General features: G+C 49.9%; 4 protein-coding genes across 9 annotated transcripts in view; 3 read left to right on the forward strand and 1 right to left on the reverse strand.

Annotated features, from left to right (window-relative positions):
- The window catches only part of LOC117584728, a 44,300-nt gene extending 36,195 nt beyond the window's left edge, over positions 1-8,105 (forward strand). Inside the window, exons 5-8 of one of the 5 annotated variants that reach the window (XM_034273794.1) lie at positions 66-849; positions 1,225-1,958; positions 2,027-3,428; positions 4,374-8,105. In XM_034273794.1, the coding sequence (XP_034129685.1) occupies positions 66-849; positions 1,225-1,958; positions 2,027-3,428; positions 4,374-6,518 (5,065 nt within the window). In that variant the 3' untranslated portion in view covers positions 6,519-8,105. The remainder of the gene's footprint in view (positions 1-65; positions 850-1,224; positions 1,959-2,026; positions 3,429-4,373) is intronic. The other 4 variants (XM_034273795.1, XM_034273796.1, XM_034273797.1 and 1 more) reach the window with 4 other exon arrangements.
- Positions 8,106-8,952: 847 nt separating this feature from the next.
- LOC117584462 (papilin) lies at positions 8,953-10,572 on the forward strand. Its single transcript, XM_034273379.1, has 3 exons — positions 8,953-10,104; positions 10,165-10,293; positions 10,362-10,572. The coding sequence occupies exons 1-3, from the start codon at positions 9,103-9,105 to the stop codon at positions 10,413-10,415; spliced, it is 1,185 nt and encodes a 394-aa protein (XP_034129270.1). The 5' UTR covers positions 8,953-9,102; the 3' UTR covers positions 10,416-10,572.
- A 1,374-nt stretch (positions 10,573-11,946) lies between these two features.
- Positions 11,947-17,328, forward strand: LOC117584744 (ubiquitin conjugation factor E4 B). The gene is made up of 9 exons (XM_034273828.1): positions 11,947-12,345; positions 13,174-13,459; positions 13,526-14,935; positions 14,995-15,566; positions 15,629-16,025; positions 16,081-16,193; positions 16,254-16,578; positions 16,639-16,981; positions 17,047-17,328. The coding sequence occupies exons 2-9, from the start codon at positions 13,277-13,279 to the stop codon at positions 17,313-17,315; spliced, it is 3,612 nt and encodes a 1,203-aa protein (XP_034129719.1). The 5' UTR covers positions 11,947-12,345; positions 13,174-13,276; the 3' UTR covers positions 17,316-17,328.
- Positions 17,329-17,593: 265 nt separating this feature from the next.
- Positions 17,594-25,852, reverse strand: LOC117584743 (serine/threonine-protein kinase Tor). 2 transcript variants are annotated; one of them, XM_034273827.1, is made up of 6 exons: positions 25,308-25,852; positions 25,034-25,251; positions 24,413-24,979; positions 23,611-24,350; positions 18,065-23,546; positions 17,594-17,951 (listed from the first exon to the last, which is right to left on the reverse strand). In XM_034273827.1, the coding sequence occupies exons 1-6, from the start codon at positions 25,531-25,533 to the stop codon at positions 17,805-17,807; spliced, it is 7,380 nt and encodes a 2,459-aa protein (XP_034129718.1). In that variant the 5' UTR covers positions 25,534-25,852; the 3' UTR covers positions 17,594-17,804. The 2 variants fall into 2 exon arrangements, with proteins under 2 accessions (XP_034129718.1, XP_034129717.1); XM_034273826.1 differs by having other exon boundaries at positions 17,594-23,546; positions 25,308-25,851.
- Positions 25,853-25,882: the final 30 nt, after the last annotated feature.

The following is a 25,882-nucleotide window of genomic DNA, read 5'->3' on the forward strand; positions in this document are numbered from 1 at the left end:
AGTAGATCCCAAGTGTCAAGTCTTATCACGTCGCTAACCCTCTGAAATCGTTCTCTTTTCCGCAGCGTTTTGAATCTTTCCAAGGATACGAATGCATCGCGCAGCACCCTGACAGAGATTGCCTCTATGTTCTTCAATGAGAAGCAAATCTCCGAGATGCTGGACAAATCCGATGTGCCCCAACTATCGCCAGCGACTACTGTCACCTCGCAGGCCTCGTCCCGCAGCCAGCCGACCAAAAAGACCAGCTCCAGCTTCCTGGACAAGCTGAAGACCGGCGCCCAGCACGAGAATCTCATCTGCCAGTGCGGCCACGTGGCCAAGTGCCTGTCCGAGTCGATCATCCATGGCAAGAGCTGCCATGCCTCGGCCGTGATCATTGCAGACGAAGACGATGCGGCCCTGCATGAGGATGATGCTGATGATCGCCTCGAGATCGATGAGGACGATGAGGATCATCACTCCCATTCGGCATTAAATCTAAGTGTGACGGGATCGACGCGTTGCCAGCATTGCCGCCATCGCTGCAAGTCCTCCAACGATCTGCTGCACCATCTCACGCAGTGCGTGGAGGCCATACGCTGTGCCAACGAGATGTACGACTCCAATTCCGGCGAAAGCAGCGAGCAGCGTCGCTCCGACTCGCACCACTCCCTTCAGCAGCAGGCGGCCGTCCAGCAACAGCGTGTTTGCATTTGGAATAAGGCGGCCAAGGAGATTGCTGCAGCCGCCGCAGCGGCTGTTCATCAGGAGAACAGCAACAACAACAAGTCACCAGCCAATAGCCAGGGGACCAACAACGAGGAGAACAGCTACTATGGCGTGGAGACGGCACCCGGCTACGGCGAGGTATGTCCTTGAGCACAGCCCAAAATCCACAACCAAATTCCGTAAAACACACACAGAAAACAGAGAACAAATAGGAATTGCAGGATTGTCTTCGTGTTTATCCAATTCACGAGGATTCTCTTTTGCATAATTCGCTTGTGCGTGCCGAGTCTAGTACAAATGTTTGTCAATGCTCTGACTGAAACGTTTTCTGTCCGAGACCAAGTCTTGAGGCGAAGATCAAGATCAATTCCCAAGAAGCAAGAAAATGCAACTACCTGTAAACTCTTAGAATTTTCTGTACCTACCAAAACTTCCTCCTTTCCCACCACCCCTTCAATTCCCATGCACGACCACATGCGTCAAAATGAAATTTGACTCTTTCACACACTGCAGGTAACCAAAAAGATGACACCCGAAGAAGAGGCCGCCAACTCATCTCTGAAGAAGGTCTACAAGTGTCCGCACTGTAGCTTTTGGGCCTCGACAGCCTCCCGCTTCCATGTGCACATTGTGGGGCATCTGAACAAGAAGCCCTTTGAGTGCTCCCTCTGCTCATACCGCTCGAACTGGCGCTGGGACATCACCAAGCACATCCGCCTGAAGACCATCCGTGATCCCTCGCACAAGACGGCCAAAGTGCTGATGAACGATGAGACCGGACGGCGGAACTACACCAAGTACAACAAGTACATAACCCTCATGAAGGTGACGGAGGAGGATGGAGATCCCAAGCTGATGAAATCCGGCGAGATGACACCCAATCAGGTGGCCTCGCTGGCCTTCCTCAAGGACTATGCAAAGGTGGGCAGTGGCTCCGGCCAGGATATAACCCTGGAGCCGGTGCTGTCCAGCAAACCGAATGCACTGGATGATGCCCATCTGGCGGACAACCTGATACGCATACCCCTGCTGGCGACCATCATGAATGCGGCCATGTCCCAGCAGCAGCACCAGCAACACCAGCAGCACAAGGAGCAGCAGCACATAACGCCCTCGGTGACCATCTCACCGGTGAAGCGGTCAAATCAGGCGCCGCCCAGCAAGCCCAGCGATGATCTCATCACTGAGGTTCATCAGGAGGGCAACGAGAAGCGCACCGTCTACAGATGCCGCAAGTGCAACTTTGGGTGAGTATTGTCAGCATTTAGTTGATGAATCAAAGGTTTAATCTGTACAAAAATCCACCCAAAAACAGTCATCACAATCGCGATGCAGTGCTGGCTCATGTGAAGATCCACTACCAGGATGCCAGCTATCCAAAGTCCGCCGGCGCTGGTTCCTCTTCCGGCACCTCGCCGCTGCAGGTGTCCGTCAGCACGAATCCGCAGTACTACATGAACAAAGTATTTGCTGCCATGTGCCTGGGACAGTCATCGCCCACATCCAATGCGACAAATCCCGGCACTGGCGGCAGCTCTGGCAGCCAACAACATTCCCTAATATCGGCAGGATTGCTGCAGCGGGCCATACAGGAGGCCCAGCACTCACCGACACCGAATGCCAGCGCTCTGAGTGGCCTTGCCTTGGCCCTGGCTGGCGGCAAGTCTGCTGCCAATACGACGAAAGCCAGTGCCGCCTCCATTTTAGAGCACGGTGAGCAGAAAGCGAGTCAAAACGAGGCAAGTGCCGACAGTCTGACGTCGCCTACCACCACCACCACGAATAACAACACCACAACAAAAGAACAAATAGCCGGCATGGCGAGCAGTGGTGGCAGATCATTACAGGATCTGTTGACATCACCGCGCACCAGAAATGGTGGTCATGCTGGTCACCATGGTGCTGGAACAGCCACTGGAGGGCTGCAAACATCTAATCATCCTAATGCTAACAGTAACAACTCCTCCTCGGTTGTGGTAATGGGCACCGGTACCGGTACAGGACACAGGCTGGATGCAAACTCCTCCTCCTGCAACAACATCTACGTCGCATCATCCACCACACCCACTGCCACTGCCACTGGCACAGCCACAGCCAACAACCACAAGAACGCATCGCCTACTATGCCAGTAACTACCACTCCTGCTCCTATTTCTACTTCAACAACAACAACTTCCTCTTCTTTTCCCACTGGTGCAAAGTCTCATCCTCATGTGGCTCATAATTTGGGTTCGGGTAACACTCATCCACATCCACATCCACATCCAAATAACCAACAAACAAAACAAAACCACATTGCCGGTGATGGTTACCATCTCCACATGGCCCCACATCTGCATACTAATCCCGCCAAGTCCTTCCCACCATCCGCCTCCGTTTCCGCCTCTTCGTCGTCGTCGTCGTCATCGTCCTCGTTGTCGTCAGCGGCATCGTCGTCGTCCTCATCAGCATCACAGGCTGCCTCGCCACACGCATCGCCGCCATCGTCGTCGTCGTCATCGTCGTATCTGGCGATGCCACAGGCGGCCAGTGCCCTGCAGCCGCACTCACAGTCGCAGTCGCAGTCACAGTCACAGTCGCAATCGCAAACGCGCTTCCAAAGCCATAGTCCAGGTAGTCCCAGTCTCCTGACGATGGCCGATGGCGATCGTCGTGATCCGTCGCCATATCGCTGTGGCCACTGCCATCAGGTGTCGAATTGGAAGCATGTGATCCAGGTATTTGTTCAAATGCATTTTATGGTTTTTGTGTTTTGTCCCATTCAAAAACCGAAACAAACAAGCCGTTACCCCGTAGCCGTGTCCCAGCCATCATCACAGACGGGGGTTCCAGTCCGTTTTCATTTAGAGGGGGTTGACATCTAGGCATCACGTGACACCGCGGGTTTTCATGATTTGCAGCATCCAAACGATCTATAGAAGCGAAGTACCCCACTTTTGGGCAACTCTTTAATAAAAAAGGCCCAAAAGGTTAGGTTGAAAACTAGGCATTACGTGACCCCATAGGTTATCATGTTTTGCAGCATCCAAAAAATCTATAGAAACGAAGTACCCCAGTTTTGCCCAACTCCTTAAGAAAAATGTTCTCAAAGGTCAGCCCGAATCAATAGGTGAACCATCAGGAACCATAGGAACCGCTTTTAGCCAAAGTCCTACCCATCTCACACACCCAAACCCGTTCTCCATCTGTGTCTGTAGTCCCTGCGCTGCGCTGGTAAATATGCAAAAAAAAAACAACCAAATCAATTATTTTTTTGGATTCATTTGTTAAATGTGTGGTGTCTGGTCTTGCTTTTTTTTTTGTTGATTTATGATATTACTTATAAGAATACTCATTTGGTGACAGTTTATCTCTTGCTTGCTATTGTTTATATCTCTCTTATATATCTCTCAAAACTAAGTGTAAATCCATCCAACAAAAATCTATGCATACAAAAACAAAATCCATGAAACAAAAAGCTAACCCCTTCAAAAAAAGGGATACCATACGGTGCGGGTGTTTTCGATTGGGCTAAAACTCATAAAACTCCAGACAAAAACATACAAAAAAACACACACACACTCACACTTCCACACACCTAAACACACACTGCTAAGAAGTAACTCGATAATATTTAGATAAAACTAATTTGAAATATTTTCCCTTCGTTTTATCATCAACAGCGGCACTGTCGCTTAAAGCATTCCGGGGATATTCGGATCGAGACCCTTGAGCGTGGCGGCAGCGCACCGGCCATCTATCGTCCGTTGGGCGCCGGTGCCAGCAATGAATCCCAGTCCCACATCAACAGCACCACCAATAGCCACGCATCGACATCCAGCCTCAACATTCTCAACAGCAAACTCGGAAATGGCAATGGCAATGGAAGCTCCAACAACTCCAGCTGTGCCCAACAGCTGCTAATGAGCTCCAAGCAATTGGAGCAGCTGCTCCATTCCCCACTCTCTGCAGGCGCTGCGGCTGTGGTGAATGCGGCCAACACTCAGCAGGATCTTCAAGCGGTGGCCGCCTACTGGGCTGCAGCCTGCAAGGCAGCCGTGGCCAATGGGGAGGAGCTGCTGCAGCTGCAGCAGAATGATCAAATAGAGATCACGCGGCTGCCATCTGCGGCCAACCAAGAGCACCAGAGCAACCAGAGCAACACCAAGAGCAAGCAGCAAAAGTGTCCCGTGTGTCCGTACATCTCGGAGAGCAAGTCCCAGATGAACTATCACGTCTCCCTGCACAAGCCCACGCAGTACGAGTGCCGGCTGTGCACCTTTGTGTGTGCCAAGAAGCAGCACCTAAGCAGCCACATGAGGAGCGTGCACCAGCAGCAGCTGGCAGTGGGTGGCACAGGCGCAGCAGGCACAGGAGGTGCCTCCTCCTTGGGCCTGGACTTTAGTGTGGCCCTTCAGCTGGCGGCGGCGGCCAAGCAAGTTCAACAGCTGCCCGCCTCCACGCCGCTCTCCATCGACTTGAGTCAACTGCAGCTGGATGCGGCCTCGGATGCGGAAATGAATCCCCAGCAGCTGCCGCCAGAGTACCAGTACAAGCTGATCAGCTACTGTCCACGTTGTCCCGCCCGCTTTGCCCAGAAGCACAACGATGAGCGGCAGGGCAAGCAGGAGCTGGAGCAGCACCTGACCGCCCATGCGGCTGCCAATGATACAGAGACGGAAGATCTTTATGTGTGCACCTACTGCGGCTACCGCACAGGAGAGGAGACGCTGCTGCAGCTGCATCGGGCCGTGCACATGTCGCACTACCAGGAGAAGTGCCAGCAGCTGTACAAGAACTGCAAGGAGGATGTCGAGTTCCCAGCCCCGAAGCTCATGCAGATCACGGGACCCGAGACCATCTGGGTGGTGGACAGCGAGCTGAGTGTCCAGCTGCTGCAGCAGCAGGCGGCGGGTGGCGTTAGTTCTTCGACCAGCGCTGCTGGCAGCTTCAGTGGCCAGAACTCGCTGCTCAAGAAGCAGCTGGAGTCGGGCAGTGGCCTGGAGAGGGTCATCGAACGCGAATCTACGCCTCAGCCCAAGCCACAGGAGGCGGAAGCCGAGGCGGAGGAGGATGAAGAGCGTCGCAGCAGCTCCACGCCATCGACGAGTGCGTCGGTGGCCACCAGTGACCTGGCTGCAGATGGCAGCAGTGATGCCGGCTCCATGGATATGCCACAGTCGGCCTCGGCGCCCGAGCGCTGTCTCCACTGTCCGTTCGAGACGCAGAAGCATGAGGAGCTGCAGCAGCATCTGCCGCATCATGGCGTCGTCCAGGCAGCCCCAGAAGGTGCACATTTGTGTGCCCATTGCGATTACCATTCCGCCACGGAGGCAGAGATCGAGGAGCACACGGTGGTGCATTTCAATGCCAGCGAGAAGCTCAAGTCTGTGGAGTTTTACACGTGCTACGACAACCTCGAGATCAGCATGGAGCAGGAGTCAGAGGAGCCCGCCAAGCAGCACACCGAGAACAACAACAACCAGGACAATGTGATCAATGCCAATATGCAGGAGCAGCAGCAGGAGCAAAGCGATACAGAGCATCGGGATGGGGACCTGGACGAGCAGCCGCCAGCCAAGAAACACAGCACAAAGATCATTCTGTACAAGAGCGATGGAGCGTTGAGTGTGAAGCCATCGCCAGAGGAGCCATCCGGAGCAGAGTCGCAGAGTCGTAGCGAGAATATCAGCGATCGTCTGCGTCGTCGCATACTACGGGGCAGTGCCCCAACAGCGCCCGAGGAGGGCCAGGAGCAGCGACCAACGACGCCGGAAAAAATGATTCTGGTCAATCCCAAGACGGGCAAAGTCATTTCCAGGAAGTAGAAAGGAATCAACCCACGCCTCCCCAACCCCTTTAGATGATACGATTACGATTTTTGATTACGTTTAAAATATTATTTTTCATTTTGGTATTGTTAAAGTTTTTGTTGTTGCTTTTGTTTAGTTTATTTTTCTTCGGGTTTCTGTTGAGGTTGGGATTTGTTTTGGACACACCAATTATGGTTATATTTTGACACTAACACACATACACCACACACACACACACACACACACCGATACACCCTGTACAATAGTTGGAACATGTTCCTGCACTTAAAAAAACTTTGATTTAGATCCTAAGTTAAACCTAGTTATATACATACGACACGAGAATACCCCAACTATAAGAATATTTCTTCTGTTATCTTTCGGGCAGACCCACAAATTCATATATTTATCAACGGCAACAATTTCGAATAATTCTTTGGGGATCTGCCTGGGATCTTTTCTTATTATTTCTATGATTATGATTTTGATTATGTTCTAGAACGGTGCAAAATGTAATATAACTTAATACATAAATTATCAAAACGGAAAAGGAGAGAAAACTATAAACGTTTATAATCGCATAAGCATAGAGATATTGTACATTTATAAGATAAATACCCCCCAACAAAGAGCAAGATCCAAAAGCGTTTCAAAGAAATCAAAACAAAAAAAATCTGTATAGGAAATACTGAAAAGAAATTTATAAAAGAAAAAATATTCAAAATTAAGTCTTGCTGGAACATTATTTTGTTGAATATAATTTTGTTTTTTTTTCTGAATGGGAACTGTGATTATTGATAATTGTAAAAACAAAATAGAAAAGAAATGCAAGAGCGTATATCATGCATAGAATATGGTACTATATACATACTATATAAATCTAAAAACCTATACATATATATATATATTTACATACTGCTGCCACAATACAATGCAAATGCACGTACATAATTCAAATATCAAAGTGAAGAAAATGGTAAAAATTGTTGCAATATTTGCAATTTTATTTTGTACAAGCAAGCGGGCAGCAAAAATGGTTACATTTTAGGAATTTAGTTCGCTAGACTCTAAAATAGTTTTTTGTTTGATGATTTTAATTGTAAATTAGAACTTATTATTTGAACAGAAACAATGTAAGAAAGAAACAAACAAAACAAAATGTTATCATAAACTTTAAGCAAACGAAAAGAACACTTGTGGAATAGCGGGGCCATATTTAAATAGTTTAACGAGAAACAAACAACATTAAAACAAAAGCAAATCAAAAAAGTAAATAAAATGGAGACAAAAGAGTATACAGAAGTAACTTACACTTGGATATAAAACTGCAACCGCCTTTGATATGCATATATACATCTATATGTAGGGTATATCTATATCTATACACACAATATACATACATACTATATGATAAAAATAGTCCTTAACAGATAAAAGTACACTTAAAAAGAGAATAGTTTAATTAAATTAGTTTTGTTTACTACGCGCACACACCCACATACACCTACACACCTACACAGATTTATGGCATCAAATTCAAAATGAGAAAAAATGTACAAAATACAACAATTGTTAATAAAGAAATCAAATTTAAAAAATACACAAGTTGCATTTACAATTAATCGCTCTCCAACTCTCATAAAATACATTAGAATAGGGAACTTCCTTTATAAATTAGTTCAAATTGAAATGCATATTTGAAATGTATATAATTTAAAAGTTTACTTTGGAAATGGACCAAACTCATATAAGACCTACACATAAAGATAATGTAAATCCAAATTACTTAATTTTAAAAATTAAATTAATCTTTATATCGGAGTGAAAGTGTTTGTGATTTGGTGGAAATTAGGTAATAGTAAAAGTGAAACTTATTTGCTTAAAAATTTAAGTGATCCTATTATCGATATATTGAAACGGAGCCCTGTTTCGCATCGCAGCCCACACCTTGCAATTTTCAGAAGTCAAAAGGTTCCAGTTCCGTTTATGGTACAGGTTCCGTTGAATTTAATTGAAATTCATTTTGTGCAATGTGTTTAAAACAATCAACTAAAATTAGTGCTTTATTGAACACTATTATTTGTTTAATGATGAGGCTATTAATTATTATTATTATTATTATTTAGCCCAGCTAAATCGAGGATGGTATTCGTATGGTACTTTTTTCTTTGGTATGTTTTTAGCCGCTCGAAAAATATAGAGCTGTTTCGCATTCCACAAGGCACAAGGAGGTTGAGTATATATGGTAACGGTATCTTGCAACAACCAAGAATACAAATCGGGATCAAGATATGTCGGTTAAAATTGTTTTTTCAGTACTGCGAGTCCAAACTAGCTTGTAGAATAAAAACGAATATAAAAATTGAGTGATACAACTTTCATCGGTACTTTAAAGGTATATTTAGGTACACTTTTGAGGGCCAGATGGTATATTATATCGATAAATCCACGGTCACACTGTTCTCCAACTCTAATTTTGATGAAAGATTACAAATTGTGAATTGCGATGCATTTTCATCAAATTCTGCTGTAGCATCACATAGAAAACGTAATCCGGGCTCATTGTAACTACTCGAAGACATCCCCACCTGCCACACACATGGATACCAAGTCCAACGATGATTCAGCTGGCAGTGATTCGCTGGACAAATCTATGCAAATTAAGTGCGTGATGGTCGAGACGACAAGCGATGCGATGGCGACTGGGCCGACAGTTGGCGAGGAGTCTGACAACTGCAGCCGGGATTCCGCTGCACGGGACATGGGCGACAAGTCGGCGTCGCCGTCGCCGTCGCCAACGGGTGCGATGCAGCGAGAGCAGCAGGCTGAACAAAAGACTGATGCGGTGTCCAGCATGGGTGACGGCGACAGCTCGTCACAGACGGAGGCCAGCAGCAACTGCAGCAGCAACACGTCCCCCTCCTCAATAGTATCGTGCACTGCCTTCGAGACGAAAGTCAAACAAATCTCACAGAACCTCAAGGAGACCACTCTGGCCGAGCCAGTGGCAAAAAGCGAACCGACCACAAGCGACGCGGCCACAAGTGACGCAGCAACCAGCGACACAGCCACAAACGAGGCGGCCACCAGCGACGCAGTCAGTGCTGCAGCTGGCGACAGTAGTAGCAGCCTGGGCGATGCCGCAGCCGACACAGAGTCTCACAATTCCACTGACGACTCCTCCGAGCGGCGTGTGAAAAAAGTTCGCTTCCATCCCGATGTCAAAGAGAACGACGGCGGCACTGGGGCGATAAAAAAGCGTTCACCGCAGTCCAGCGAAGCGGATTCAAGTGCAAACTGTGATGGCATGGACCTCGATGAGGACGAAGAGTGCGATGAGGGTGATGAGGAGCCGGAAGAAGAGTTTGATATGGCCAAGACAATTGCCGAGGCGGAGGACTACCTCAAGGAGCATCCACTCACGTTTGTTCGCCGAGCCGAACAAAACGGAGATACACTAAACGATGGCTTTGATACCATCGATGATATGCCACCCGTGGTGCCGAAGGAGCCGTACGACAACGATGTAGATTTCTATAGGAAAATTGAGCCTGAGAATGGCATTGAGCGTGTGCTAGGACGCGAAACAAAGGCGGGAAAGGTAAGTCAATACGATGGATTACTCCAAGTTAAGGGTTAACATTATTCACTTGATTTGCAGGTGGAATATCTGTTGCGCTACGAGAACCAGGGCGGACTCTTTTGGGAATCTGAAGAGTTCATTCGACGCATGTGTCCGACGCTTCTCGAGGAATACGAAAAGAATCGCGAGAGGCGTCAACAGCGTCTGGTAAGTGTCTGCCTCGTCTGCTCCATGTCTGTTCTCCTCTCTTCTAATATGTATTTTTTGGGTTGCAGATGCATCACGTTGCCAAGCGACAGACCATGCGACAGCGTTATACGGATTTCTAGTAGTGGCTGCTTAGGTTTTAAGTTCTGAAATAAGTTCCACTTACATGTAAAATTTTTGTAATATGCAGTTACGTTACTGATTTTCCTTTGTTGAACAAAAACCAATAATGCATCTAAGGAATTAGATCCCATTATATTAAATCATTTAGTGGTCGTAGTCTCCTATTCTTTTTGTATGCGTATATATAGTTTAAATTTCAAGATTGACTGATTTGCCCGCACACCCATAAAGCCAGTCCTGGCGTTAGACACTATTTCCCCCGTACTCTGTAAATATGTAATCCTATGAGCTGTTTTCATTCCATTACTCCGCCAAGTGTAACCACTGGAAGAGGAGAAATCATTTCTCGCTCGCCAGAGAGGAAGCCGTTTGACAGTGGACTCCTACAATAATAATCCGATATGAACAGCTAAAAACATTCTCTAAGATGCTGCACATTCTGTTTCCTTCCAAAATTTTGATACTCAAGATTTCCTTCTTTTGTAAGGGCGATATGGGACGTGGCAAATATGTATGATATCGGGAATCTGGATGCAAATCACTGTGGCTCTTATAGTCTTCGAGATAAGATTGACTAATGGACATTACATGTGTTAAATATAAGTTTGCACGAATGTTTGCTTTGAGTATAAGGTACAAATGTACACAGGTGTAGGGTATGTGTGCAAGCGCACACTGTGTCATAAGAAGTACGAGACAAGGCGTAGAGACTGTACAGCATTCATTAAATGAATTTCATTTATATTAATCCGGTAAACAAATAAAATTTCAGAGCCGACTGCTGTGAAACTATTAGAGCTGGCTTCTATAAGAATGTTAAGGCTGGCTGCTATGAAACTATAAAATGTTGCTGCAATGAGACTTTACAACTGGCTGAAATATAATTATTAAAGCTGAGACTATAAGATTAAGTAAACTTTAAGCGTACTTTACGTTTAATCTGGGGTACTGCTTTAAAGTAGTCTAGTACTCTGATCCGAAAATATGTTTGCTAGCAAACTGCAATATATTTTTCTAGCGGCAGAGTGTTACCAGAGGTGTAAACTGCATTCCCTACGGTTGCACTGCTCAGGCAGCTGCCTTGTATTGTTTACTTTGTGAAAAGTAAACAAACGGATCCCAGCAGGAGCTATGTATGCAAATACATATAATAATACTCTTTAAATACGTTTACATTTACGTTCCCATTGCGAGGTACCCTGGCGGCATAATGAATAAATCTTTCTACATCTTTGCTAACGCAAAATACCATCGAAGACCATCAAATACGAATATCATTCCTGTTTTTTCCAGCTGCCCCTTTTTTCGATTCTGAGTGGTAGAACTTATGTGTGATGCTCCAATTCTAGGAGTAACCTAGTATAGTAAACAATCGAACCATCTGGTTATATTATATAGAATATAAACTGGGGGAAATGATTTAAGAATCGGTATATTTACGGTATATTTTAAAAATAATAAGTATATTTCGGAATATTTCCGTGGGCCAAGGGGTATATTTTTTACCTCGGTCACACTGGCTATTCGGGACGCAAAATCAAAAAAATTAAAAGTACAATACATAAATTGACGCCTACAGGACGGTCTACGACTCAGATTTCTTCATCGAATACGTATTGGATCTGATAATTGCCGCGACGCAAAGGCATTATAGATAGCAAACGCAAGACACCCCGATAACCTTGCCTCAAATCAGAACAAAAGAGAAATTTTTTTTTTTGCGTGGTCACCCGTCATCGTCGTTGTTGGTCGTCTGTCGTCGTTGTCGTAGTTCTCGAAAATCTGCATTGGAGAGGCATCAGCAGCGAGCGGAATAGCCCCACAGCCAACAGCAATAAAATGCACATCTAAACACATTCAGATATAAACAATTTGTTTTCGAATTCGAAATTCGTGGCAGCAGCAGGTGAAAGTCTGATTCCGAGACAGGTAAGTGGCACCTCCATCCTCCTCCATGCTCCACCCCTATCCCAATGCCATTCCAACCCAAAATGGAATCTACATATATATATATTCTATATGCTATAGGGAAAGTGCGCAGATAACTTTTCGGATACTCCCAAAATCTATTTGTTTGGCATACGTCGATTGCTTATCTCTGCATTATCACTTATATAAGGGTGTCAGCTCCGATTCGCATATGCTATGATATGCTATGATTGTTTACTGCAATTTCCTGTATCTCCTCCGATGCACACACACAATCCCCTCGTCACCCCACCGACCCCTGCCTGGCTGCAGTCTATAAATAGTTGCTGCCACAGCACAGCGCATATCTATGCGCACCCGAATGACACGGCACCGAATGGCTGTCGACTGTCGCCTGTCCCGTGTCGCTGTCACTGCCACGGCAGTTTTTGTTTGTGGCAGGTCAGGTTATCCTGTACCCTACATCCCGTTGCCAGCCGCGTGAGCATCCCCCATCCTTCCACCTACATACGTATCCCACTCATCAGCATAGTGCGTAGTAGCTGACAAAGAAACAATGCCCTGCCTGGCCAATCCATCTGAGTTCTGAGATGTGCGGTATGCGGCGGCATTGTCTCGTCTTGAACTTGACGTTGACCGCTGCCTGCTGCTGGACTCTTTATTTATTTGTTAAATGCGCGTGGCGAGGCGACGAGAGAGAGAGAGAGGAAAAGAATCAGTCACCCACTCTCGCCGCCTCTCGCCAGCTGCTGTTCTCTTTTTTCTTCACGTACCGCTTTCTGCTGCTGTTGTTTGGTTCATTAACCCACATGATAACTCATTTGGCAGGAGGTCGGAGGAAAAAACTACGCAACAAACAAACAGAAACAGAGAGAGGAAAAACAAAATTGTTCTTTAGGCAACTGCGTAGGAAGGAGCGAGCGAGCGAGCGATGCCGGAAGAAGAACCGCGACAGAAGCCCATGGAGGAGGAAGAGGACGATGAAGAACTGCAGCCGCTGCCACAGCAGGAGCAGCCGCCCTTGCTGCCCAAACAGGATCACCATCCCGAAGATCAGCCGCCCGAAGAACAGGCACAGACACCGCCCTTACCCATAACGCTAACAGCAGAGGAGGCAAGTATAACCCTTTGAACTTTTTCATTTGCATGCAAAACAGACTCTAAACAGCTCCATCAACAGATGCGTGAACGTCGTCTACGCACTTTGGCCGCCCGAAGCATCATACAAACTCCATTGGCCGCAGCCACCACAGCTCCCAGTCCGGAGAAGGCCTCGAGGAAGCAGACAAATGTCTCTGGCGAGTCTCGCCTGGTGCGCGAGACCACGCACAGCGACTCAGAGTCATCCACCTGGCCGGATCTGAGCAGCAAAAATGATATGGATGTGGAAATGCAGACAGTAGTGCCCATACAGGATGTAGAAATGGCGCCAGCAGCACTCAGTCTGCCCAGCGAGGCGGCCACCAAACGAACTGTGAGGCCAGCAATCGAGACACCCAAAGCCTCGACAGTGAGTCCCGAGCGGGAATTTTCCAACAAAAAGTTTCCAGCATCAGCAGACGGTTTCGGTAGCTCGCCCAAGAGCGTGGATGAACAGAACGAGCAGCTGCTGTCGCGCTTGCTGAATTGCACATGGAATGAGTTTGGCAGCGGCTCCATTATATGCGCCCAAACGGCCAGCTTCCTGGAGCAACATCCCAGCAAGCGATTTGACTTTGATTTCATTGTCTCGAATGTCCTCATGGAGACGGCTCTCAAGATCTACAACGATGAGCTGGGCGAGAGCAGTGCCTGCCTGGTGGATGACATGGAATTTTCAACGCCCAAAAAGATCAAATCGGATGACACGGAGGTGCAAGAGATCATGGCCAATGCAATGGCCTCCACTTCGACCGTTGAGGAGGCGACCACCTCCAGCCAAAGCGAGGCCACGGCCAGCAGCGATGCCAGCTCGTGCCTGGCCCCCTCGGTGCTGAACATTGTGACCACCACCAAGCACAGTGTCATTCTCTACCTGATGAAGTGCTATGAGAACTACCAGACAGAGTGTGCCACAAAGTCGAGCGCCAGCCAGCCGGCGCTCCATTTGGCATTTGAGAACATTATGCGCATGACGGTCCTCGTGCTGACGGATCGCATTCATCAGAATCTCAACTGGCAATTGGATCAGTCGGCCCTGCTGGAGCTCATGTATATGGAGAAGGTCAGCGAGTCCTTCCTGGTCGATATTGTGGCCCACACCCACGAAGATCTGGAGGCGTTTGATACCATCTTTGGCCAGGTGCTGCGTGGCCTGTTCACTGGCATGCAGCGCAACGTTTGCACAGCGAAAATCAATCTATTGCAAATCGAATGGCTTGCCAAGCTGGTGGTCATCAGGGTGGGTGCTGTGCGGCCACTGGCCGATCTCGTCGCACGTCAGCCCAATTTTATTCCACCAATTTGCACAAAGATCTCGGGCCGAGAGATTGTCAAATGCAGTTTTCTGGGACCCTTTCTGTCCGTCTCTCTGTTTGCCGAGGAGAATGTCAAGTTTGCAGAGACAACCAAGAACAAAGTGGAGGATGCAGTGGCCTCGCGACTACGTTGGGTAGGTGTTTGGGTAGCCATTCCAATCCCTTTACTTACTCTTATTCTATGCTTTTTCAGGGCCTTCATGAGATGCGCACTCATTTGCATGGCATCTTCCATTCGTTGTGCGTGAATGCCAGCAGCCGTCCAAAGACCCTCGAGTACATTGGCAACATTTTGCGTCGCAACGATCGTCGTGTGCAGTTTGCCAGCGATGAGAAGCTGCTCGCCCGAGATGGCTTTGTCATTAATCTGATGAGTGTGCTGCAGCATCTGTCCGTGAAGATTAAGCTGGACAGGATTGAGCCCAACTATCACTACATGAAGAACTGCCATGTCAGCATCGAGCAGGACACAAAGATACGTTACAACGAGGAGGAATACAAGAGTTTCCTGGGCCGTGAATTCAGCGAGTCCGACAAGGAGGTTAACTTTCAGACGCAATGCTGGTTCCTCACCCTTCAGGCTCACCATTTGGGCTACATGCCCGCTATTCAGCGCTACCGCCAGAAGATGCGTGCCATCAAGGAGCTGCAGAAGCTGATCGACGAGCTGGATCGCACCAAGCAGCATTGGGTGAACTCGAGGTATGCCACGCGCAACAATCAGTTCAAGGAGCGCTGGGAGAAGCAGCTGCGAAAGCTCAATCGGTAGGAGAAACTCAAGCCTCATCTCTGTCTCTTCCATTACTCAACTTTGTTTGCCTTTGCAGCTCGAAAAACTGCAGTGAAATTACGCTCCTAGATCCAGCACTGCTTCAGCGCTGCACGGAATTCTATTCGACGGTGTGCGAGTTTATGTTGTATCAGTTCGAGGGTCGCGCCATTGTGGGGCCATTCATCTCCAAGCTGCCAGTGCAAACGCTGAAGGCAACGGATGCATTTTCCGCACTGCCCGAATGGTATATCGATGACATTGCCGAGTTTATTTTGTTTACCATGCAACACGCCAACGTGGACATACGCCAGAGCATCGATCATTCGATTATTACATGGCTTCTGACCTGCGTTTGTGCCTCGCATCTCATTAAGAATCCCTATGTGACTGCCAAGCTGGTCGAGGTGATGTTTGTGTTCTCTTTAAAGCCAGCCAACTCGGTGAATACAGCGGTAAGTAGCTGAAGGAATCCATCTGAATGCTCATTGAATGTTTTTGTGTTGGCAGATGTGGAACCACGAGCTGGCACAGAATGCCCTGGTCAGCGCCCTAATGAGATTCTATGTCGATGTGGAGACAACGGGCCAAAGCACTGAGTTTTACGATAAGTTTACCATAAGGTGAGTGATCCTTTTAGACCTGCAGTCAACCCCGTTTTACCTTCATATCTCCATCTACAGATACCATATTAGCCATTTGTTCAAATCAATGTGGGAGAACCCCATCCACCGTCAGGCTGTCATCTGTGAATCGCGGGTGGGCAATCAGTTTGTTAAATTCGTCAATATGCTGATGAACGACACAACGTTCCTGCTGGACGAATGTCTGGAGAATCTGAAGCGCATCCATCAGACACAGCAGATGTTGTCCGACAAGCAGAGCCTCACCAAAATGACCACCGATCAGCAGCAGAGTCGCCTCACCCAGCTGGCCACCGATGAGCGGCAATGTCGCTCCTATTTAACACTCGCACGCGAGACAGTCGATCTGTTTCACTATCTGACAGTGAGTGCAGCAAGGCAACTGCCAGACAATTTTATTGATTAATAATTATCTTTTTTCCAGAGCGACATCAAGGAGCCTTTCATGCGCGCCGAACTGGTGGATCGTCTCAGCTCAATGTTGAATTTCAATTTGAAACAGTTAGCGGGTCCCAAGTGCAACGACCTGAAGGTTAAGAATCCGGCAAAGTACGGCTGGGAGCCGCGCAGCTTGCTGGCCCAAATCTTCGATATATATCTCCATCTGGACTGTGATAGATTCGCCGAGGCACTGGCCGCCGACGAGCGCTCCTTCGATGTGCACATATGCAATGAGGCGGCGTCGAGAATTAAGCGCCTGGCGCTACGCTCAGCCGTTGAGGTGGAGCGCTTCAAGGCGCTCACACAGCGTGCCCACGAAATCTACGGTAAGCCTCCAAACAACATAAATTGTAGGAAATTAATTATTAAACTTCCCTATTTACCTTTGCAGTAACCAACCAACAGACTGAAGATGAATGCGCTGATGCCCCCGATGAGTTCAAGGATCCCCTGATGGATACTTTAATGTCGGATCCTGTGCTGCTGCCATCGGGCACTGTCATGGACCGGGCCATCATCACACGCCATCTATTAAATAGCTGCACGGATCCGTTCAACCGACAGCCGCTCACCGAGGACATGCTGGTGGCCAACTTAGAGCTGAAGCATCGCATCGAGGCCTGGCGCAAGGAGCAGCGTGGCAAGCGGAATAATAGATAAGCAGCCCTCCCCCACCCAAATCACTATCCCTAGGACCTAGATTAATGTGCAGTTTTAGTGTCTATATTGCCTACCTTCTATAATTGTACACATAACATAATTAATTATTCATGTGCTGGAGATTTACGATTCACAGTTTATCTATAAATAAGATCCAGAAACGGATTGCAAAATTGTTTCGCAAAACATTTGGGATGTGAAAACGAAAACACGGATAACGATAACTTATCGAAGTTTTGCCACCACTATCGTTTGGCGGATTTGTTTTTGTTTGTGATGATTTTTACAAAATTGGAATTTATTTGCAATTGAATTCACAAATAAAAAGATAATGAAGCGTATGTATGTATGTATCTCTAACATAAATTATACAAATATCTATATACTTAGAAGCTAGTTACACCCCCCCTCAAATCCATGTGATCCCCCAATGGATGCGTGTGAGTCGGAGTCGTCGGTGAACAGAAGAAAATTTGTTTAGTTTTAGAATTAGTTGTAGTAGTTGTAGTTGGTTTTTTCGTTAATCTCGCTCAGTCGGGTTTCTACCAGAACGGACACCAGCCAATGTAGCACTGGCAGAGGTTCTCGTTGTTGGTCGCCTGCTGTATGAGCAGCTCCACCTGCTGCTGCTCGTTGACGCTCTTTTGCGTTTGGAAATCGGTGCCCGTGAGCTTGCACTTGACCCGCTTGATCACCTGGCTGGCCTTGCTGTTCGTTTCATCGGCCACGTTGTTGTGCAGACCCCCGGCCTGCTGCTGCAGCTGCGCCTCGTATGTCTTCGACTTGGCCATGGGCAGCGACTCCTCCACAGAGTTGCTTAAGCTGTCGCCGCTGTTGCCCACCTGCATGCCAGAGCCGCCACGTCCCGCGGCACCACCATTCGCACCCGCCGCATCATTGCCCTTCTTGTCAACGTCGAGGAGTCGCCAATTGAGCAGAGGATCGTAGACAAAGGCCTCCAGCACAGCCATCAGTGAGTCCTTGTTGCGTCGCAGCACCAGCATCACGCTCTCGCAGGTGCGCCGGTACGTGCCCTCGATGCCCGTCACCTCCATGGCCTTGATCAGCATGCGCGTGAGTCGGAAGGGTATCTTCTCGGGGAACTTTTCCCGCGTCATGGCCACCTCGAAGCAGTCACCAAAGTCAATGTGCAGAATCTTGCCACTCATGCGATCCAGCATGAGGTTCGAGGGATGGCGATCGCCCAGTCCCAGGATATAGCCAACCATTGACATGACGGCCAGGGAGCGAGTGTAGTTGTTGCGCCGCTCGAACCACAGCTCCGAGGACGGGGACTTGAGCCACAGCAGCTTGGCCAGATCATCGCCCTGCGTCTGTCCCAGGGCATACTCAAACACCTCCACCTTCTGCATGAGCGTCAGATGGTCATAGTCTGGGGCAAAGTTCAGCATGGTGCGATGCTCCTGATTGAGCGGCACCTTCTTCTTGTCCCTGTAGTCGCGTATCAGCGTGTGCAGCGTATCACAGTGCGGCACCCAGCCAATCAGCCCGGAGTTCGTGCTCAGCGGTATGACGGCGTACCGCTGAATGGCCAGATTGCGGCGGAACGTATCGGGATCGTCCAGCAGGAGGGTGTTCACCAGCGAAAACAGCTGCATCACGCGCTCATCCTGTCGGAGATCCTCGTGTCCCTTCAGCAGGTACATGTAGTCCTTGCCATTGGAGCCGCGAATGCAGAGCTTGCGCGGCCGCTGCTTCGAGGTGATCACCTGCAGATTGGTCTTGATGTGACTGATGCGTATCAGCTCCTGTCCGGGATTGTAGGAGCCCGGCACAGCCAGCTCCAGGTCCTTGCAGGTCATCAGCTTGGGCGACACATACGGCAGCTCCAGCGACGTCAGCTGCGGCAGCTGGCGCGAGATCTTCTGGAACACATGATAGTAAATGTCCCAGGCACGATCTAGATCCATCACCACGGCGGATGTCTTGTAGCGCTGCGACCACTCGTACGCTTCGGTCAGCTCCCGGCCGTAGGCCTGCGAAAAGGATGTTTCCTTGAGCGTCTGCGGCCCGCGCTCCAGCATGGCGTGCAGCGGTTCGAGTATCTCAAACATTCCCTTCACATTGCGATCGCCAAAGTACAGGCGGGATGCCTCCTCCAGTCCCTCGTGCCACTGCTCGTGCCAGAGAATGGCCACGCGAATGAGCTCCTCGCTGCACATCACCGCCTGCTCCACCAGCGTGGGCGAATGTTTTCTCATCGAATCCAAAATCTTGAAGGCCGCATTCCTGCGCGCCAGCGAAGCGGACTTGGAGGCCACTGTCAGCGGATAGACCAGCGCCTGCGGATGATTCTTGCCAATGTCCATGAGCAGCTGATGGATGAGCTGCCCCACCAGCTGCCGGTGCGTATCGATGCGTGCAATCAGCTGTGGTATCACCTGCAGCCACGTGTTAATCTCAATCAGCTTCATGCCCGAGAGCAGAGCCTCGTACACCTCCGCATGGTTGCCATAGTCAAACCAGAGGGTCAGCAGCCGCAGCGTATCCTGCAGGGAGTTGCCCTTGATCAAGCTAATGGAGCGGAAGAAGCCCTGAACTGCAGGCACTGCATACTGCTGTATGATCAACATGTCACTGTCCATGCTAAGGCCCACGCCAAGGTTCAGGCCAGGCGGCAACGCTGCCTGCTGCTTGTCCAGCGCTGTCTTTTGGGCCTGCACCACCTTGAAGTTCATGTAGGCCCACAGATGCCAGGCCTTGTACCAGTTTGGATCGTAGCTCGTGGCCTTCTCAATGCACTCCAAGGCGCCCTGAGTGGCACCTGGACCCAGACGCTCTTGCAGTTTGTTCTGCCAGGTGGCCAGACTCAGGTAGCAGCGGGCCATCAGTCGCTGATCCTGTTGCTTCAGTGACTCCGGCGGCAGGCAGCTCAGCTCTGCGCTGTACGCGTTGACAAAGTGCCGCAGCTGATCGTAGGCCTCCTGCAGCTGATTCGAGGCGGCCATGTATTTGGTATAGGCATAAGTGACTTGTGGCTGATTGTACGGCAGCTGTTCGCGTGGATTCAGCTTGGGATCGGTGCCCAGCAGCATCACCAGCGTCTTGTGCGAGAGATGCAGCGAGCCGCTCTTCCTGCACAGACTCGCGTACTTCAGCCACGTGTGAATGTCGTCGTGTGGCTTCACCACCAGCGAGTGAACCTGAATGATGCGACGCCAATCCTCGACCAGCCGCTGTCCGCCCTGCAATCGGTTCCACCACATGGTCTTCAGCGGCTCCCTTCTCTCGGGGATCAGCTTGTACTGGATGACTTCCTCGAGCTCCGCCAGCATTTGCACACAGACCATGGCCCCGTAGGCACGCTCGTAGGATTCACCCGCCATCGATGTGAGTTCCGTGTCCAGCAGATCTCTCGTCTCGTCTATCAGTCGCTGCGCCGTCTCGAAGTCATCGTGATGCACGGCCAGCACAGCGCGGTAGTAGCTACCGTCCTGTGTGTCCTCGGGTATGCAGCGCACATATTCCCGCATGGCCTCCCAGTCCTGCAGGCCCCAGGCGGCCACAGCAGCCAGTGGGCTGGCCCGTGCTCTCGCCTCCGAGCCGAAGCCCTCCCACTCGTTTTTGGTCACTTGGCTCAGCTCTGACCAGTCGCCCAGCGCCTCCAGGCAGCGCATGTGACCCAGACGCGCCTCCAGATCCGAGGAATCTGTCTGCAAATTCCGCTCGTAGTGCTCCAAGGCTTGATCCCAGTTGTGTAGCTTCTCGTACCAGCGTCCCTGGACATTCAGCTCGTTGGCTGCATTCCGGTAGGTTGTTAGCAGCCCCTCGGCTGCCTCTCGCTGCTGCAGTTTGTTGTTGATGAGGATGAGCGACTCAAAAACGGACGCCTCCTCCTTCAGCAGGAACTCCTCCTCCTTGTAGCGCAGAGCCTTAGCATACGCGCGACAAGCCATGGCGCGTGTGCCCAAAAGATTCGTCTCGATGGGTATGGGGTCCCGATCGCAGTGCTCCATAAACTCGGCCAGATTGAGTATGGTTTGGGTGATCTCTGGCATATCGGTGACCTGCAGGGCCTGGATGAGCGACTGCGTCAGCTCGTGCTTGTGCTCCGGCGACAGTTCCGTCCAGCAGGAGATGAAGGCCGCGTTGAACAGATCTCTCAGCAGAGTGTCGTACTCCTGGGCGAGCGAGCAGCAGGCACGCAGCGCATGCGAAGGCGATTCCTTGAGCAGGCCAATGGACAGCCGCTTCAGCCACTCGACCCAATCGTCCTTCGAGACGCGACGTGTAACCTGCCAGGCGGTGCGCAGAACGTTCGTGGAGACCTGCAGATTGCGATTGTTGCTGTTCCTGTCCGTGACAAAGGGTTCGTTGTACTTGATCTTGGCCTGCCGCAAACCAAACTCCCCCGAGCCCGAGGCATCCGCCAGTGTGCTGTTGTTCTGCAGGCGACTCAACAGCTTCTCGTACTCGGAATCCGCTATGCGATGCTTGGCGAGTATGCGCTGCACCATGGGCACAAATACGAGATACTTCTTGCCCAGCTGTTTGACCAGCGAACGAAGCGTGGTCATGGCTTGATCGCGCAGCTCTGGCTCTGTATCCAGCACCCTGACCAGCGGGTGTATAATTCTCGAGGAGAAGTCGGTAAAGTCCAGCTGGCAGGCAAGATTATTGATTGTCTCTAGTGCCACCAGCGACACTTGCTGTGGCACATATGGCGAATCGAATAGTTTCACAATGGGCGGCACAATCAGCGGCAAATAGTATCCCAAAGTGCTGCCAAATTTCTGCAATGCTTGCAGCAATCTTCTCGTAACCATTCGATCCTTGGAGTTGTCATGTTGCAGCACTCTCAATATTTGCGGTATAAGCTCTGCGAGGTAATCTCTGAATTCACAGCCCAAGGCCACGGCAATCTGTTCAATCAGATTGATCAGCGTTGACTGCAGCGGCGTATTGATGGTCCAAAACTCTTTGATCAGCTTGAAGATGTCGCTCATGTAGCTGATGATGTGCAGCTTGACAAAGGCCACCAGAATGGCCAGCTGCTGGAACAGAAACTCTCGCAAATTGTTGTCCGCCGTGCGCACATTGTCTAGCAGATTGGGCAGCACCTGAGCCAAATATGGCACGCACTTGATGCCGAGACTCTGGAAGATAAAGGTCACCGCTTGCACGACGCTTGTGTGGCGTGTACTCAGCGTTGGATCGCGCAGTATCCGCATCAGCGCAGCTATGGCCACCGCGGGATAATATTCGTCCAGGGCATTGCCCATATTCACCAGCAATTCGGCCGTGGATATGTCTTGGCTCTCGTCCACTTTCCCATCGGAGTAGGCAATCAGCACGTTGTCCTTTTGGCTGTCTATCAGACCCTTGTTCATCTTGTGCTTGTACGGATCCATGGCCCCAAGCAGGCCCAACACGCGTATTGTCTCGCGGCGTATGGAGCGACGCTGCTCCGTCTTCAGGAAGTTGATGAGAATGTCAATGAGCACGGGATACTTGTGGTACGGGCTGACCACACGTCCCGTGGCACTGATCAGTTGTCCCAGCGTCCACAGGGCCACGCCACGCTTGTCGGGTGATCCGGCATCGCCGAGCATTTCGAGGAGAATAGAGAGCAGATCATCAGCCCACAGTTCCATCTCATTGGAGCCACCATTCACCTCCGCCAGATCGCCAATGGTGCGCAGGACATTGAGGATAACGCCCGGATTCGATTCCGGTTCGTGCAGCTTCGGCACAAGGGCCTTGAGTATGGGATTCATGTAGGAGGATATCAAACGGGGCGTGCTAATCACCAGATGATCCAACATCCGCGCACTCTGCTCCTTGTTGCGATTCATGCCCGAATACTTGAGATCCGTCAGCAGCTCAATCATGGTGGTCCTCAGCTTGGGCATCACATACGCAGGATTCATGGAGGACAAGCGACCGATGGTGACCATGGCCAGTTCACGTATCTCAAAGATCTCATCGTGCAGCGTAATGAACAGCGAATTGAGGGACTCTGGCTGCGCCAACTTGGCATCAAAAGTCTCATCCAGCGAGCGCAGAATGCGTATTCTCACATTGCAGTCCATGTCCGTGATGGCCACCATCAGCAGTCGCTCAATCACATGCGAGACGGTGTCGCTTAGCGTCTTGGAGTTCTCCATGCTCTCGGAGGATTGAACCGCGAGCTTCAGCAGCCTCGTGCAGGTCTGCACAGCCTCCAAACGAATCTCTGACTGTTCGTGGACAATAAAGTAATCCGCGCACCTACGGGGAAATGGACAAAGGCAATCGTTAAACACTAAGAGAGTCAATTTTTAGCTACACTTACCGCTGCACAAAGTCCAGCATATTCTGCTCTTCAAAGTTAAACGTGCCCAAAGTCTTGAGGGCCAGCACTGTGGTAGCACCGTCGGCCAGTTGCATCATCAGCGAACCATCTATCGCTATGGGTGTCAGCGCGGCATAGGGTATGGCCGCTGGTTTGTTCATCAAGACCTGAGACAACACCCCAATGAGTCCATCGGTGATGCCCGACTTCAGCTGCGGCACATTCTCCGACAGCTCACGCAGGCACACAGTCAACGCGGGCGACAGGCCCGTGGAGAACATTTGCTCCAGTATGTCTCGCACGTCCTTGACTATCTCGGAGCGCACGGCATGCGCCAGCAATGTGATGCAGGCAAAGACTGCCGGATCCACGGGTGCCTTGCGCTTGCTGCTGGCCAACTCCTTGGCGGGCAGAGCCATCTTTACGCTGGCCATAATGGTCTCCAGATGCTTCTCAATGGCGCTCTCCACGGCCACGGCCAGGTAGCCAATGGTGATGTACGCCACCGTGCGATCCTTCTCCTTGCCACGTAATATTTGCATTAAGTGTGGCACACAAATTTGCAAATATTTCTCCACGAAAACCTCACGATTAAAGGCCGCCAAGCGGGGCAGTATCTGGAGCAGCGCCTGCTGCACATACGGGGACTTGGAGAAACGTTGCTCCATCACATTATCGCAGATGGTGGCGTAGTGCGCCTGCAGTATCTCATGCGCGTAGGCAGACTCCAGAACGTTGTGCTAAAAGGCAGAAAAAGAGAGCTTAAACTGTATTTAATTTTTCGTTTTATTTGCTTGCTTACGCTGGCAAACTTTGCCATTGCATTGTGATGATGCTCCGCCTCCATGTGCATCTGTGTGCTGCCCAATTTGTCCATGAAAGGCACTTTCAGACGCGGCACAAAGGTGTTCAGCTGTGAGCTCATGCTCGAATTGCAGCTGGCCTCCAAAAACTTGTTGTGATGCGCCTTGGGGAAGAGCGTTTTCAGCGCCGTGTAGCGTCGCTCCCAGCTGGCATTAGCGCATCGAAAGAGCTCATTGAACACTATCAGCCCGCCGTGTATGCGATCATCGCGAGTCATGCCCTTCTGCTCTTTGCCCAGAGCCACATCCTGGTTGAAACTGGCACTGGCCTCGTCATAGCAGATCTTATACCATTGCGGCTCACTCGATTGCTTTGTGTTCTCCCGCTGGGCTGTGACAATGAGAGCGGCCCTTAGGGCCTCACCTGCAGACTCCCTTATGGCAGGTTTGGGGTCAAAGATGGCATTGAAAATGTGCTCGAAGAAGGTGAGGATTTGCTGGTAGAAGTACGTGGGCAAGGCTATGGCCAGCTCTCGTAGGATAAACACAGCAGCATGGCGGCGATACTGCAAGAAAAGGAGCGTAAGTACTACGCAAATAAAGGTACACACTGTACGCACCTCTTGTCTGTCGCCGCTGAGCATCTCAAAGGCCTTTTTGATGTCGAAATCAAAGGAGTCGGCGCCCTTGGAGCCCGGCATATTGGCCAGTTTGACCAGCGAACGGGCGGCAATTTCCATAACGGACACATCGTTGATAAGCAGCAGATCGCGCAAGCGATTCAGATAGGGAGAGATGCCCTTTCGGGTGGTCAAACCATCGCTGGTAATAAGGCACTCTGAAAGCAGGAGACGGTTGGCAGAGATTTTTAGATAATTTGTTTCTTCCACTTACTCATTGCCAAAGCGCCGCCTTTCTTCTCGTTGATGTCCGCCGCATTGACCATGTTGAATATATGATGATCAAACTCATCGAAGAACTGCGCCAGCTCCTCCTGGGACATCTCCCGCAGCTCCGTTTTGACATACAGAAAGAGATCTTGGGCGGCCTTGTTCTGGACATTGCGGTTCCGGGACTTTAGCCCGTTCACGAAATTCTGCACAACCGACGAGGTCGACATTGTGGCACGGCACAGTGGTGGTTTATGTAGCTAACACACTTTGGTTTGGCAGGAAAAATGAATTTCCGAGCAGGTGCATCTGCCTCTACCGAAGTGTCGCGACTTTGAGGTTATATTTTTGTTTGGCCCCAGGGGCACGTCAAGGACTATTGCACTAGCTGCCTGTGCTCCTTTCACATGTTTACACACGGGTTTGTCAATGCAACACGAAAAACTGTCCGATCACTTTGCTAATTGCGAAATTTATTGAAATTCTTGTTTTTTTATGGCAAATTGCAGCCGCAGCCAAGAAATACGCGTACAGTGTGACCGTCGTCGGCTTGCGCCAATATACCAAAATATGGAAGAT

This window comes from Drosophila guanche, unplaced genomic scaffold (assembly GCF_900245975.1).
Source record: "Drosophila guanche unplaced genomic scaffold, DGUA_6, whole genome shotgun sequence".
Lineage (NCBI taxonomy): Eukaryota > Metazoa > Arthropoda > Insecta > Diptera > Drosophilidae > Drosophila > Drosophila guanche.